General features: G+C 36.5%; 1 protein-coding gene across 1 annotated transcript; it reads left to right on the forward strand.

Annotated features, from left to right (window-relative positions):
- Positions 1–280: 280 nt before the first annotated feature.
- Positions 281–10,751, forward strand: LOC145909511 (uncharacterized). The gene is made up of 24 exons (XM_082996900.1): positions 281–323; positions 448–650; positions 799–933; positions 1,205–1,360; positions 1,429–1,485; positions 1,573–1,807; positions 2,007–2,182; positions 2,239–2,307; positions 2,371–2,574; positions 2,750–2,818; positions 2,880–3,098; positions 3,207–3,269; positions 3,334–3,546; positions 3,612–3,692; positions 3,761–3,913; positions 3,980–4,051; positions 4,166–4,486; positions 8,764–8,949; positions 9,101–9,235; positions 9,520–9,675; positions 9,739–9,795; positions 9,886–10,112; positions 10,340–10,639; positions 10,699–10,751. The coding sequence occupies exons 1-22, from the start codon at positions 281–283 to the stop codon at positions 10,066–10,068; spliced, it is 3,186 nt and encodes a 1,061-aa protein (XP_082853026.1). The 3' UTR covers positions 10,069–10,112; positions 10,340–10,639; positions 10,699–10,751.
- Positions 10,752–15,401: the final 4,650 nt, after the last annotated feature.

A 15,401-nucleotide genomic window follows, 5' to 3' on the forward strand; every position in this document is an offset into this window, starting at 1 on the left:
GGTATTTGCAGATATAGCTTTGGATATTTCAGATTTCACCGACATTGCACCCAAGCTAAATGGAAGTGTTTTTTTCTTGACGGGTTAAAGCGAAATCCAAAAAATCATATTATACTGGACACGTAGGGCTACTGTGCTCTGTCGATTAAGGTTGAAAATATTACATGACGGCAATTCGCTTATTAGTAAAGGACATCCATCTTTATGTGATATGTCCAACACTTTTATTTAAGCACCTCATGTTATTGGTTACAGAAGCTTTAGTTTGTGAAGTGATCTCATGTTCCGAAGCGTACAGCAAGCGCTTCCAAGTGCGCCTTGTGGTAAGTAACTGTATGCAAATTTAGTATTAAACATTATCTACCCTAGCATATGTTGATGTATAATGACTTTCTTCTTAATAACTACACTTAATAAAATTTTTAAACTAGTCTGGTCGTATTTAAGCGGTTACAATAACAAAGAAGAAAGAAGTAAACAAGGAATATGTGCACGTGATTGATCAACATGAAATCGAAAAAGTTTTTGGAAGAAACGAAGTTCGAAACTCCCCTGTTGCAATCTACTCAATTGCAGGATGCTTAAGAAAGGGAAAGTCCTTTTTTCTGAACTTGGTATCAAGATACTTGGACTTTCTTGTGAAAAACCAGGTTAGCTCACATGACAATATATTTTATCAAATAGGAAATCACCGTCGAATGCATTCGAAGAAAGTTGGGCATTATAATTCCGAATGTTTTTGATACCTTTTTTGTTAAATTTAAATCAGTCTCCGTTAAACTTGAATCTCTGATACAGGAAGACGAGTGGAAGAACGACCAAAATGCCGAGTTAAACAAGAATTTTGAATGGCGTCCGGGTACTGAGTCTCACACTGAAGGAATATTGGTTTGGAGTGAACCTTTTTGGTTAAAAAGTAACAAACACCAAAAGGTTTGTAGCTGAAAAGTATTTGTTTTAATAAACTATCATTGTGACTCAATTAAACGTAAATTTTATCGACCGACGTTTCAACTGCTATTTAGCTAGGCTTCCTCAGGGTAATATGTATATATTTTAATCGGTAATGTGTACCTTCGCTTGGTCGGCCTGATAGACTAAAGTTCCTTTTTCGTGGTAGTTAACAAGAGTATATAAAACAACAGCATTACACAATCACGTGAAATAATATACTGCGGTATTATGTATGTTTTTGGATCTACAGATAGCTGTGTTTCTTATGGATACACAAGGTGTTTTTGACGGGAAAAATTCGGAGTTTTCCGATTCTGTTGTGTTCTGTTTAAGTACGTTTTTAAGCTCATGCCAGATTTACAATGTAATGGACATGATAGATTCATCATATTTGAATAAACTCAAGGTCGGTTTTACTTATATAGATAATATTCTTAACTAACTTTTACTTTTTAGTCTAATATTTGTATTCAGACATTTTCAGATTGTGGAAGTCATGTGTTTGGTGCAAACCTCTGTGAAAGTTACCAAGTAAGATGGTTGCTTTGAGTAATATTGTGAGAAGAATTTGCCTCTAACGCACCAAAAACATTAACATTGCATTGTTAAAATTGGTAGACGTTGCTCTTTCTTGTGAGGGATTGGTCAACCGCAGATTATGAACTCGGTTTTGAAGGTGGTAAACTCCATCTAAAGGAAGCAATGCAACAACATGAAGAAAAGTCTGCAGAGTACCAATCGTTATGCAGAAATATCAAAACATCTTTCAAAGAAGTAAATTGCGCTTTGCTTCCGCACCCTGGAAATAAAATAACATGGAGAAAAAAAACCAACACTAAAGCTTGTTTAAAGGGTATGTTTTGTTGTTCTTATGAATTTTTATTACAACCAAATGCACAAGCTGAAAAACAAAGCACTGTATTTTATTTGCTGTATATTTGTTACAACTTATCTATTTCTGTCCTTCTGTAACACTTATCTAGAAATGGCAGTTACCTCACATCAATTACAGTTTTGGTTTGAAAACTATTTTAAAATATTTTTGAACACAGATATTGACTCAATGTTTTTGGAAGCAACTGATGATGTACTAAAAAAAATGTTTAAGGAAATCGAGGTAAAGAAACTTAATGATACGACGCTCAAAGGAGAGGATATTATCAATATGGCAATAGCAATTTCTGAAAAAATTGAAAAAAACCTATTGGATCCGAAGGGAATCTTTCAGGTTTTTTTGTCTGTCATTATTGAAACTATTTCTTTTACTTTTAAGACTATGTTTAGGCATTATTAACAACAATTATTGCAAATCTTGTGAAGAGCAGCGAAGATTATTTCTGCACAGAAATACAGGTCCGTCCTAGGCATGCGCTTAATCATAACTGCTATGACCTTTTAAGAATGTCTGTTTTTCAGGGTGCCTTAACTAAAAACAAATACATGTCCAAAGAAGTTTTGGAAAGTACTCATTCAAAAATTGTTGTTAATCAAGTGATGAGATTGTTTAACACCACACTAAAGCCTGAATTGCAGCACTTTGTTTCACAAAGTCGACTTGATTTGGAAAAGAGTCTTGAAGAGAGAATATTTATTGCAGAAAATCTAAACAATATTTCAAGGGTATATTGGCTGTACAAATTTTAAGGTTGTTGGCAATGCAGTATTGTGCTGCATTTATATTTATAAAAATAATTGTTTTGTCAACTAAACACTTTAGGATGATTAGATAACATCTGGTTCATTCGCTTTTTGTTCAAACAAAACGAAACATTTTTTGTTCTCCTTTTATGCACAGGAAGGTGTGTGGGAGCTATACCGCTTGTTGATGGAAGACTGTTTCGATGCATGCCTTGATGAGTTTAAGGTTTGTGTGTGCAGACAGAACAGTACGTAACAAATAGCTTAACGCAAACGAATGACTTTAGAGAATATACGGAAGGCACGTGAAACAATGTCGCTTCTTGTCTGCTGATACAATAAAGGAAGAGTTTGGTAAAATAAAAAACAACGCAATAAAACTGTTCAAGGACACTGCAGGCGACAAAGTGGTTGACAAAACTTTTGAAACAGAACTGCTGATTGAACTGGAAAAGAAACTTGACCTATTATTAAGGGTATTTTTGGAGGATAATGAACTACAACAGGTAAAACCAAACAAACTTTTTACACACACACACTGTGCGAGAGAATGTGAGGCAGCAACTACGAATTTTTTATGCCACGTCCAATGCAAGTAACTGTGTATATTGTAGGTAAATACTGCTATCGCTGTTTTGAAGGAATCTGAAAATGTGCTTCAAAATTTTCAAGAAAAGGTAAGAAAACTTTGTACATGAAAAGCCAAAGGCCTGCTGCATTTTTTCCTTTTCGCTTACATAGGTAAAAAGTAAAGGCATGCTTGAGAGAAACGTCCTGAGTACAAAAACTAAAACGATGCACAATTTTGTTGATGATCATCTGGGGAACCTGCCAGCAACGTGGCAGGATCATTTCAATGGAAAACTTGATTCTGCGATGGACAACATCGTTAAACACTACCAGTTTTTAACCTCCAGTGATCAAAATGACGTTGAATATAAACTAAAAGAATACGTGGGGCATTACATTCCTGTGTTCATTTCTGCAGAAATATAAGCACTTACATGCATTTTTCCTAGACAAAGAATCGTGTTGAATTGGAAAAGGCAATGCAAAGCATTCATTCTTTGGGCAAGCAAAATATTGGTGATACAACATCGGTAAGTAAACACAAAATAAATCATTTCTGTTCATTTGCCAAACAGATTATTGCAGTATAATTTTTAAGATGTTTCGAGTTGAAGCCTTGTTTTCCATTTCCGAGAAAAGTTTAAATGAATGGAGAAGTTCGCCAAATACCGAGAAAATACTATCTCTTTGTCCAACCGCAACAGTTAAAAAGTGGATAGCAACACAACAAAAATACAATGAATTGTACTTGGTGAGAATTAGGTACTGGGTAAATTATTTGTAATTTAATAATTATATGCTTGTCTATTTATGCCAGAATTCTCAACGAAAAAGATCATCAGTTCTATTACAACTCCTTTTGAAAAAATGGAATGAAAAAATGCAATGGGTGGGAAATATTTTCGTATTTACTTTTCCACTCCTTATAAATTCCACAACAATACCTCTTGTTGGCCAAACTTGTGTAAATGAAATATTATTTAAAACTCCTATTCTTTGTTAGATGCTTTCTGGAACAAAAATGACCGGTACCCAGATGGGAATATGTTATGACGAAGTGGAAAACATAGGCAAGGCTTTCACAGAAAACTTACCAACTGATATTAGGGAGGAACAACATGAAGCACTAAATTCGGAATTAAAATCTAATTTAGGAAAATGGGAAAAAGTGAATTTGTTTCACCAAACAATCTATATCCAAACCCTTAAAGACGTCCACGTTTTCTTCAGGAATGTTAAATTATGGTTTGAATCCTGGTTTATCCAAGCGGATGTGCAGAAAATGCGCTTCGCCACAAAACCGAAAGAATGGTCGCTCAAACGAGTATTGGGTTTATATAAACCTAAATTTACCAATTTAAAAACTGTTGCCTAAAGGTTTAACTGTACATCTTGATATACATTAGTTTTAACATCGGTAGTTTGACTAATTGATTTGATAATTGGCATTGAATTGTGTTGCAGCGTTTTGTATAATATATTGTACATAATTTTGTCGTTTATGATTTGCGACCATTTTGCTTTTAATTCTCTTTACATTTGATGTGTTTGCATTGTAGCTGTCATAACATGTGCGTGTATAAAGTAAGCAATAAATGCAGATCCTAAACCACAAGTGCTATTAATAAAATTAATATAGCTGGCGCTAACTTTAACATTTCACTCGCCGAGCAAGATATGCTTCCAGGCCTTAAAAAAGGAACTGAGCCCACTAGAGGCGCAGAAGGAAGTTGTGGCGACTGTGCCCAGATGTCGTAGGTAAAATATATATTATGTGATCGGCAAGATGCAGTTCATAGGGAAAGATGACGTTAACTTGGTTAAGATTTAGGTGTTTTTTTGTGCTTATGAAATTGGTTTTGTGTCCCGATCAGGTTTTCTTCTTGGTATATGGGACAGACACATGGCCAATGCTGCCAATTGCTCATCGACCATTAACTCATAACTAGAACAGCTCAACAGCGCCCACGTCCGAGTGATTGATTTTGTGTTTTGATTCGCTGAACGTGTTATGGAGCATCTAAGATGTTCTGCACACGTAAATTTGTACGTGTAGAACGAATTCGAATTCGCTTCGCCCAATCGCTCCACCCTTTTCATGTGCAAGAGGAGCACTGGCGCACTCAATTGTTCTCGCGTTTAACCTGTTCGAATGAGGTGTATTGAATTCGAATCGCTTTCAAACCACTTCGCTTTTAAACAAATGCAACCGGTTTTTAGGTTGTTAAGTTTGTCACATTGCATCAGATAAATGATAAACATTGAAAGACAAGAAGTGCTTGAAATTGCTTTTATAGTTGTTTTTTAGGCCCTATAGCTTGTACAAGTTTCTTAGCACTTCCATATTGGTTCGTTTTCCGCGGGTTGCGCTTAGTTTTGTACCCAATGGTTGACGGCGACTGTGCTGTAGTCACCAGAAATTGGATGTCTTGCTTGACTGCTCACATACAAGATCATTGTAGGACCTATTATGTAGAAACAGTGGCCTTGGTTACGGCTCACTATTGAAAACATATTGGTTACATAGCTTTAATGCGAATCGTTGACGTGTTGGTCGTATATGATCGTGACCGAGGAAATCCAGCTGCGCAAGATACGACGTAGAATTTAATTTTGAACGTGGTTTTGTACAGTCGCCCAAGTCACGCAGTCAAGCTGATCTTTAATTTCGACAGAGCTGGTTTGCGCGAAAAGAAAGTAGGCGTAGGTGCAGAAATAAAATCACCCACCAGTTTTTTATTGCCGCATTTCAGTAATTACCTGAAAGGGTTGCAAAATATACTGCAAATTTGTTGTGTGTTGTCGTTTTGGTACTTTTTGCCACCACCACCGGTTACAACTGTAGCGGTACAATTCGCGTTTCGTGTTTATTGTTACAACTTATATACATTTTAAGCAGTGGTGGGATTTAAATATTGAAGAACTTTGCTGGGAATCAGTCAAGCATGAACGAGTTGCATGTTTATTATATGTGACATTTTCAGGTTTCATTGGCATTGCACCCATGCTAAGTGGAAGCGTTTTTCTTTTCTTGACGGGTTAAAGCGACATCCCAAAAGTCACGAGTTTTAATGAGTTTAATATATTATCCTGGACACGTAGGGCCACTGTGCTCTGTAGATTAAGGTTGAAAATTTTACATAACGGAAATAGTTAACTGGTAAAAAAAACTCTAGCTTGGGACACCCATCTTTATGTGATATGTCCAAAACTTTTATTTAAACACCTTATGTAATTAGTTACAGAAGCTCTATTTTGCTGTGAAGTGATCTCATAATCACAATTACACTGCTAGCGCCTCCAAGTGAGTCTTATGATATGTAACTGTATGCAAATGCAGTATGCAACAAAATCTACCTTACTATAAAAATGTTCTGTAGCAACATATGATGATGTATAATGACTTCCTTCTAGATGAATTTTTGGACCACTTAGTATTTGGTTTAGCCTATAGCAGAGACACAATTTGCACTTAAAAACATCGGCCGAAGTACCACCACGTTGTGTCAGATTTGGACCAACCACTCCGCAGAGGGCAACCTCCGTAGAGGCAATAATTGTTTTTATGTGTATGTTTTTGAGATGACCATCTGCCCCACATTCCCTTTTGTAGGGGACTGTGTAGCGCTTGTGTTTTGCCGGCAGCCTGCGCCAAAGCGGACTTAGTGCTTTTTTTCCTTGTCTCTGTCTCGATTCTAGTGTACGTGTCGGTTTGTCCATTTTACTGAGAATATATTTTGAAATTTTTATCCGCTAAACTCACATGGCGAAGCTGGTCTCGTGCATTGAAACATCGGTAAATTTTTGCGAGTGCAGTAACAGATTTCTAATGATTTTGTCAGACAAATCACGCTTCGTGTTCGACTGTTATAAAATGGTCTTATGCCCGACGATAATGCGAAAACCAATAACGGAAAGTAAAGGTTAGGATGTTGAATGTTGAAATCACACATGTCTATGCATAGTTTCACATACACCTGCACATAGATTTTCAATGTGAGCAGCATTTACCAGCAATCAAACCTGAACTATTCGATTAGATGCAAATTTACTAAATGTGGCCAACAAAAGGAAAACTTCAAACTTTATTATATCCAAAACACATTTTCTACATGCTATTGATAATAAACTTATATGAAATAGGACAATGGTAGAAATTCAGTGCTGTTCTAACATTGCTGCTAAATGACGCAAGTCCATTTAAAGGAGAAATTATACCATATCGAAATTACTTTAAGACTGTAGCTTTGATTAGACAGGGTAATTTACGCACCGTACTATCTTTTCGGGATCCAGACGGCAAAAGTCAATTTACCTTTTTAAATGATTTACGACACAACTATTTGTGTCAACTGTAAACATAAAAGGTACAATAAATTTGCGCTAAGCTTTTCAAATACAGCACGTTACGCTACTGACTGAAATAAAAGTGGCGAAAGTGCAATCACATACAGAACCCACAAACGTGTCGTTATGAGTTTCTTCCAATGGACAAACTTTGCCCACCTTTAACATTGCCTTACGAAGGACCTTCTCGCGTTGTTAAACGGGACAGAAAAACCTTCACGCTTGATTTGGCGGGACGCCACCACAAAGTTTCCGGGAAACAATCAAACCGGCTAACGTGGACCTCACCGAGCCGGTTGCAGTGGCACAACCGCCTAAACAGGGTAAACCCTCGCAAGCGTACCAGTTGCAGAAGAATGACATGCGCGAAACGCTCAACCATCATTCTCCACCTCGTACCGCTCGAACGTATTTTCCCTATTGTGTATCTAAGGGTTTGGTCGTATTGTTCTTCCTCCTCCTGAGCGTTTTTCTTTTTGAGTCCAAAAGTCGCTTTTGGAGGTGGGTTGTGTGGCGGAGTGTGACATAGCGGATATGTTGCCTTCTTTCTTACGTTCCCTTGCTTTGTGTTACGTGTTCCTGGTTTGCGATAGTTTTATAAAACACGCTTGTAGAATAAAGAGTTGCTCGCTTCAGTACTTTAGTTCTGACTCAGACCCATAAACGGTAACAAGCACAGTCGTGTTGCATGTTGGATTGACATGACGTCACATGCGTTTATATATATTTACCTTTGCACCCTACAACGAGAGTGACTAAACCAGTACGCGAACTGGTATTTGCAGATATAGCTTTAGATATTTCAGATTTCACCGACATTGCACCCAAGCTAAATGGAAGTGTTTTTTTCTTGACGGGTTAAAGCGAAATCCAAAAAATCATATTATCCTGGACACGTGGGGCTACTGTGCTCTGTCGATTAAGGTTGAAAATATTACATGACGGCAATTCGCTTATTAGTAAAGGACATCCATCTTTATCTGATATGCCCAAAACTTTTATTTAAGCACCTCATGTTATTGGTTACAGAAGCTTTAGTTTGAGAAGTGATCTGATGTTCCGAAGCGTACTGCAAGCGCTTCCAAGTGCGCCTTGTGGTAAGTAACTGTATGCAAATGCAGTATTAAACATTATCTACCCTACAAATATTCGGGCGCAGCATATGTGGATGTATAATGACTTCCTTCTTAATAACTACACTAAATAAATTTTTTAAACTAGTCTGGTCGTATTTAAGCGGTTACAATAACAAAGAAGAAAGAAGTAAACAAGGAATATGTGCACGTGATTGACCAAAATAAAATCGAAAAAGTGTTTGGAAGAAACGATGTTCGAAACTCCCCTGTTGCAATCTACTCAATTGCAGGAGGCTTAAGAAAGGGAAAGTCCTTTTTTATGAACTTGGTATCAAGATACTTGGACTTTCTTGTGAAAAGCCAGGTTAGTTCATATGCCAACATATTTTATCAAACAGGACATCACCGTCAAATGCATTTAAAGAAAGTTTGTGCATTATATTTCCGAAAATGTTTTGTACATTTATTTTGTTAAATTTGCCTCAGTTTCCTTTAAACTTGAACCTCTGATACAGGAAGACGAGTGGACAAAGGAGAAAAATGCCGAACTAAACAAGAATTTTAAATGGCGCCCGGGAACTGAGTCTCACACTGAAGGAATATTGGTTTGGAGTGAACCGTTTTGGCTAAAAAGTAACGAACACCCAAAGGTTTGCAGCTGAATGGAATTTAATTTATTAATCTGTTCTTCTGGCACAATTAAACGTAACTTTTATTGATCGACGTTTTTCTTGCTATTCAGCTATGGGCTTCCTCAGGATAATAAATATTTCAAATAGAATATATTCAAAAACGATTTTCAATCTATAATGTGTAGTTTCACCTTGTGGGTCTGTTCCTTGTTTAGTGTTGTAGTTAGTATAAACAACAACAGCATTACACAATCACGTGAAAAAAATATGCTGCGGTAATATGTATGTTTTTGCATCTACAGATAGCTGTGTTTCTCATGGATACACAAGGTGTTTTTGACGGGAAAAATTCGGAGTTTTCCGATTCTGTTGTGTTCTGTTTAAGTACTTTTTTAAGTTCATGCCAGATTTACAATGTAACGGGCATGATAGATTCATCACATTTGAATAAACTGAAGGTCGGTTTTGACATACATAGATAATAACCTTAACTAACTTTTTAATCTAATATTTGTATTCAGACGTTTTCAGTTTGTGGAAGTCATGTGTTTGGTGCAAACCTGTGTGAAAGTTACCAAGTAAGATGGTTGATTTTAAAGTAATATTGTGCGACGAATCTTGCCTTTAACGCACCAAAATCATTAACAATGTATTGTTAAAATCGGTAGACGTTGCTCTTTCTTGTGAGGGATTGGCAAAACGCAGGATATGAACTCGGTTTTGAAGGTGGTAGACTCCATCTAAAGAAAGAAATGCAACAACATAAAAAAAAGTCTGCAGAGCATCAATCTTTATGCAGAAACATCTTTCAAAGAAGTAAATTGCGCTTTGCTTCCGCACCCTGGAAATAAAATAACATGGAGAAACGAAACCAACACTAAAGCTAGTATAAAAGGTATGTTATATATTCTTATGCATTTTTATGCCTAATGTTTCACCAAATGCACAAGCTAGAAAACGAAGAACCATATTTTATTTGCTATATCCCAATATTTCTGATACAACTTATGTATTTCTGTCTTTCTCCAACACTTATCATTGAATGACAGTTACCTCACATCAATTACAGTTTTGTCGGTTTGTTTTGGTTTGAAAACTATTTTAAAATATTTTTAAACACAGATATTGACTCAATGTTTTTGGAAGCAACTGACAAAGTACTAAAAAAAATGTTTGAGGAAATCCAAGTAAAGAAACTTAATGATACGACGCTCAAAGGAGAGGATATTATCAATATGGCAATAGCAATTTCGGAAAAAATTTAAAAAAACCTATTGGATCCAAAGGGAATCTTTCAGGTTTTATGTGTGTTATTGTTAAAACTATTTCTTTCACTTTTGAGACTATATTCAGGCATTATCGACAACAATTGTTGCAAATCTTGTGAAGAGCAGCGAAGATTTTTTCTACACAGAAATACAGGTCTGTCCTTGGCGATTAATCATAACTGCTTTAAACTTTCTAGTATGCTTGTTTTTCAGGTCGCCTCAGCTGAAAACAAATACATGTCCAAAGAAGTTTTGGAAAATACTCATTCAAAAATTGTTAATATAATGATGAGAATGTTTAACACCAGACTAAAGCCTGAATTGCAGCACTTTCTTTCCCAAAGTCGACTTGATTTGGAAAAGAGTCTTGAAGAAAGAATATTTATTGCTGAAAATCTAAACAATATTTCAAGGGTATATTGGCTGTATATATTTTAAGGTTGTTGACAATGTAGTATTGTACTGCATTTATATTTGCAGGAACAATATTTTTGTTTGTCAACTAAAAACCTTGGCATTAGGATGAATAGATAATATCTGGTTCATTCGATTTATTTTTTTATGCACAGGCAGGTGTGTGGGAGCTGTACCGCTTGTTGATGGAAGACTGCTTCGATGCATGCCTTGATGAGTATAAGGTTTGTGTGCAAACAGAACAGTACGTTACAAACAGCTTATCGCTAATCGAATGACTTTAGAGAATATACGGAAGACACGTGAAACAATGTCGCTTCTTGTCTGCTGATAGAATAAAGGAAGAGTTTGGTGAAATAAAAAACAACGCAATAAAACTGTTCAAGTACACTGCAGGCGACAAAGTGGTTGACAAAACTTTTGAAACAGAACTGCTGATTGAACTGGAAAAGAAGCTTGACCTATTGTTAAGGGTATTTGTGGAGGATAATGAACTACAAAAGGCAAAACCAAACAATTTTTTTCTTTATTTAGTTGTTAAAAGGACTTTAGAGCGTAGCCTAATTTTTCAAAAACGATGAAACAAGTTTATTGCAAAAGAAAACAAGTCAAGTCAAACATGAGACACAGTAGGGTATGAAACTTGTCGGACTGAGAAATACACACACACACAAACGTTTTATCAATATGTCACAGCAATTTACGAATATTTCATGCCACGTCAAATGCAAGAAACTGTGTATATTGTAGGTAAATACTGCTATCGCTGTTTTGAAGGAATCTGAAAATGTGCTTCAAAATTTTCAAGAAAAGGTAAGAAAAATTTGTACATGAAAAGCCAAAGGCCTGCTGCATTTTTGTCTTTTCGCTTACTTAGATAAAAAATAAAGGCATACTTGAGAGAAACGTCCTGAGTATAAAAAAACAAACGATGGACGATTTTGTTGTTGATCATCTGAGCAAACTTCCAGCAACGTGGCAGGATCATTTCAAACGAAAACTTGATTCTGCAATGGACAACATCGCTAAACACTACTTGGACCAGTTTTTAACCTCCAGTGATCAAAATGTCGTTCAATATAAACTGAAAGAATACGTGGGGCATTACATTCCTGTTTTCATTTCTGCAGGAATATAAGCACTTACATGCATTTTTCACAGACAAAGAATCGTGTTGAATTGGAAAAGGCAATGCAAAGCATTCATTCTTTGGGCAAGCAAAATATTGGTGATACAACATCGGTAAGTAAACACAAAATAAATCATTTCTGTTTATTTGCCAAACAGATTATTGCAGTATAATTTTTAAGATGATTCGAGTTGAAGCCTTGTTTTCCATTTCCGAGAAAAGTTTAAATGAATGGGGAAGTTCGCCAAATACCGAGAAAATACTATCTCTTTGTCCAACCGAAACAGTTAAAAAGTGGATAGAAACACAGCAAAAATACAATGAATTGTACTTGGTGAGAATTGGCTACTGGGTAAATTATTTGCAATATAATAATTGTACGCTTATCTATTTATGCCAGAATTTTCAACGAAAAAGATCATCAGCTTTCTTACAACTACTTTTGAAAAAATGGAATGAAGAAATGCAATGGGTGGGAAATATGTTCGCATTTACTTTTCCACTCCTTGTAAATTCCACAACAATACCTTTTGTTGTCCAAACTTTTGTAAATGTAATATTATTTAAAACTCCTATTCTTTGTTAGATGCTTTCTGGAACAAAAATGACCGGTACCCAGATGGGAATATGTTATGACAAAGTGGAAAACATAGGCAAGGCTTTCGCAGAAAATTTACCAGCTGATATTAGGGTGGAACAACATGAAGCACTAAATTCGGAATTAAAATCTAATTTAGCAAAATGGGAAAACGTGAATTTGTTTCACCAAACAATCTATGTCCAAACCCTTCAAAACGCCCACGTTTTCTTCAGGAATGTTAAATTATGGTTTAAATCTTGGTGGGTCCAAGCGGATGTGCAGAAAATGCGCTTCGCCACAAAACCGAAAGAATGGTCGCTCCAGCGAGTAATAGGTTCATATAAACCTAAATTTACCAATTTAAAAACTATTGCCTAAAGGTTTAACTGTACATCTTGATATACATTAGTTTTAACATCGGTAGTTTGACTAATTGATTTGCTAATTGGCATTAAATTGTGTTGCAGCGTTTTGTATAAAATATTGTACATATGACCAACGCTCTCAATAGCCCGCACACAATTGTTCATTAACCACTTATCACTAGAACAGCTCAACAGCGCCCACGTTCGGGTAATTGATTTTGTATTTTCATTCGCTGAACGCGTTATGGAGCATCTGAGAAATTTGCACACGTAAATTTGTACGTGTAGGGCGGGTGATTGGCAGCATTGGACAAGCGCCCGACCCATATACCAAGAAGAAAACCTGGATTCGTGGCCAAGATATCCTGAGTTTAAATCCCCGGTGCGGTAAAAAAATAAATAATTAAAAAAAAAAAATTTACGTGTAATTCACTCTCACTCACGTAATTGTACGAATATATCGCTTGTGTTTTGCCGGCAGACTGTGCCCAAGCGGATTTAGTGCTTTTTTTCCTTTTTGTATCTTGACACGCGCAATAACGAGAAAGAATTCGAATCGAAGCCCATGTATCGGTAAACAAGCGAGTTCTAATTCGCTTCGTTCAATCGCTCCTTCCGTTTCATGCGCAAGAGGAACGCTGGCGCACTCAATTGCTCTCGCGCTCAAACCGTTCTAAGGATGGTATTGAAGGCCCTTCATTTTGAGGTTACTTGGAGAACAGACAAATACAAGCGGTTTTTAGAGTGTGCGGTTTCGTTATGTTTGTCACATTGCATGAGATAAATGATAAACATTAAAAGACAAGAAGTGCATGGGTCGGGTACCTTGAACGTTGTTGCCAATCGCCCGCTCATCGAGTATACCCCCCATTTTAAGGATAGTCAGCGGCAACGTACTGAGAATATATTTTGAAATTTCTATCCGCTAAACTCACATGGCGAATCCGCTCTCGTGCATTGAAACTTTTGCGAGTGCAGTAACGGATTTCTAAAGATTTTGTCAGACAAAACACGCTTCGTGTTCGCCTGTTGTAAAATGGTCTTATGCGATAAACCCATAACGGAAAGTAAAGGTTAGAATGTTGCATGTCAGAATGTAAACGCATTCCATCAGGCACTAAATAACCAATTGCCGTTTAAACGACGACGATCCACCGTCGTATGTGACGAGATTATGTTTGCTTGGAACAAATAGAAACAAAAGTTTCGTAGTGGAGGATGTAATTTATGGTGGCAGCGCGCACTCCTGCAAAATATTTAGGAATAGCAAAGTGGCAGAAATTCCAGCACTTTATGGGTCGTTGTGTTGTTAAAAATATGTGTGGTGGGCAGTGAAGGAATCAAATTCCTGTTAGTCGAACGAACTGTTTGTCCGGCGCAAATAAAAATCTCTGTTTCGTCGCTACAAGGAAGCTTAGTTCAACTGTGTTTAACGGACTTTGTACCGTATACAAATATACAGTTCAGCGTTGAGTCAATCTTTACGATCAAACCTTGTCGTAACTTAAGCGCTACAGATGTAGATTTACACACTCTACTTAGTGCAGAGAAAAGCCTCAGCAGTTACGTTATTAAAACATCAGTTTATCAGTAAGCAGTTGGAACATAGTTGTCGTCCCAGCCTAAGCTATTTTTGGTGCTGATTGCGTAACAAGGTTGTTACATTGTGGTAATGGACTTCAAGAACCAACTCTTGTCGAAATTCTTTTCGGTTTGGAACTATTTTGTTTGCTTCGAGTTGTTTATATACCAAGCATGTTTGAATTACTAGATACCTTGTGTACGTGTTTTAGTTTTTCGAAGATATTAGAAATGAAATGCAGTCTCTAGCAATAAGCAAAGAAGTAATTGTTTAGAAACTTTTCCTAAACTGCAAAGCTATAATTACGTTAATATCCTGTAGCTACGTTTTGCGTGTTGTTTTGAAAAGAGATTAGCATGGTGTCATATTCTATAGCGCATTTTATGCAAAGGGTTTTCAACCAAAATGGAACGACGATCTTTTTTGCGAAAAAAGATGTTGCCAACAAAACGTTTGTTTCACTTTAGCTGATGTACTGTTTATCATTAGTGCTGCCATAAAATGTATTGCGCGATAATAGATACCAAATAAAATATTCCATTATTTTAAGGTATTTGTGCTATAGCTTGCCCTATCAAAAACAGACAAGAATCGGTATCCTCTATGGAAGGTTATTCTAGTTCGGTTACTTTTTCTGTGATGTACCTTTTTACAATACCTATCGCATTATACAACTACAGAATGATTATCGTGTGTTGTAAAGAGAAATAACGTTAAGATTTGCGATGAGATTTTAACCACGAATCCCGATCAGGTTTTCTTCTTGGTGTATGAGTCGGGCACATGGCCGTTCGCCAAGCCCGTTATGGAACATCTAGGATGTTCTGCACACGTAAATTTGTACTT

The sequence above is a fragment of the Ascidia mentula genome, chromosome 7, assembly GCF_947561715.1.
Source record: "Ascidia mentula chromosome 7, kaAscMent1.1, whole genome shotgun sequence".
NCBI classification, from domain to species: Eukaryota; Metazoa; Chordata; class Ascidiacea; order Phlebobranchia; family Ascidiidae; genus Ascidia; species Ascidia mentula.

Coding starts and splice junctions, on each gene's coding strand:
- LOC145909511 (XM_082996900.1), top strand. CDS start 281: ATGTTCCGAAGCGTACAGCAAGCGCTTCCAAGTGCGCCTTGTG. Junction 324..447: donor GCTTCCAAGTGCGCCTTGTG/GTAAGTAACTGT, acceptor GTCGTATTTAAG/CGGTTACAATAACAAAGAAG. Junction 3,270..3,333: donor TTCAAAATTTTCAAGAAAAG/GTAAGAAAACTT, acceptor TCGCTTACATAG/GTAAAAAGTAAAGGCATGCT.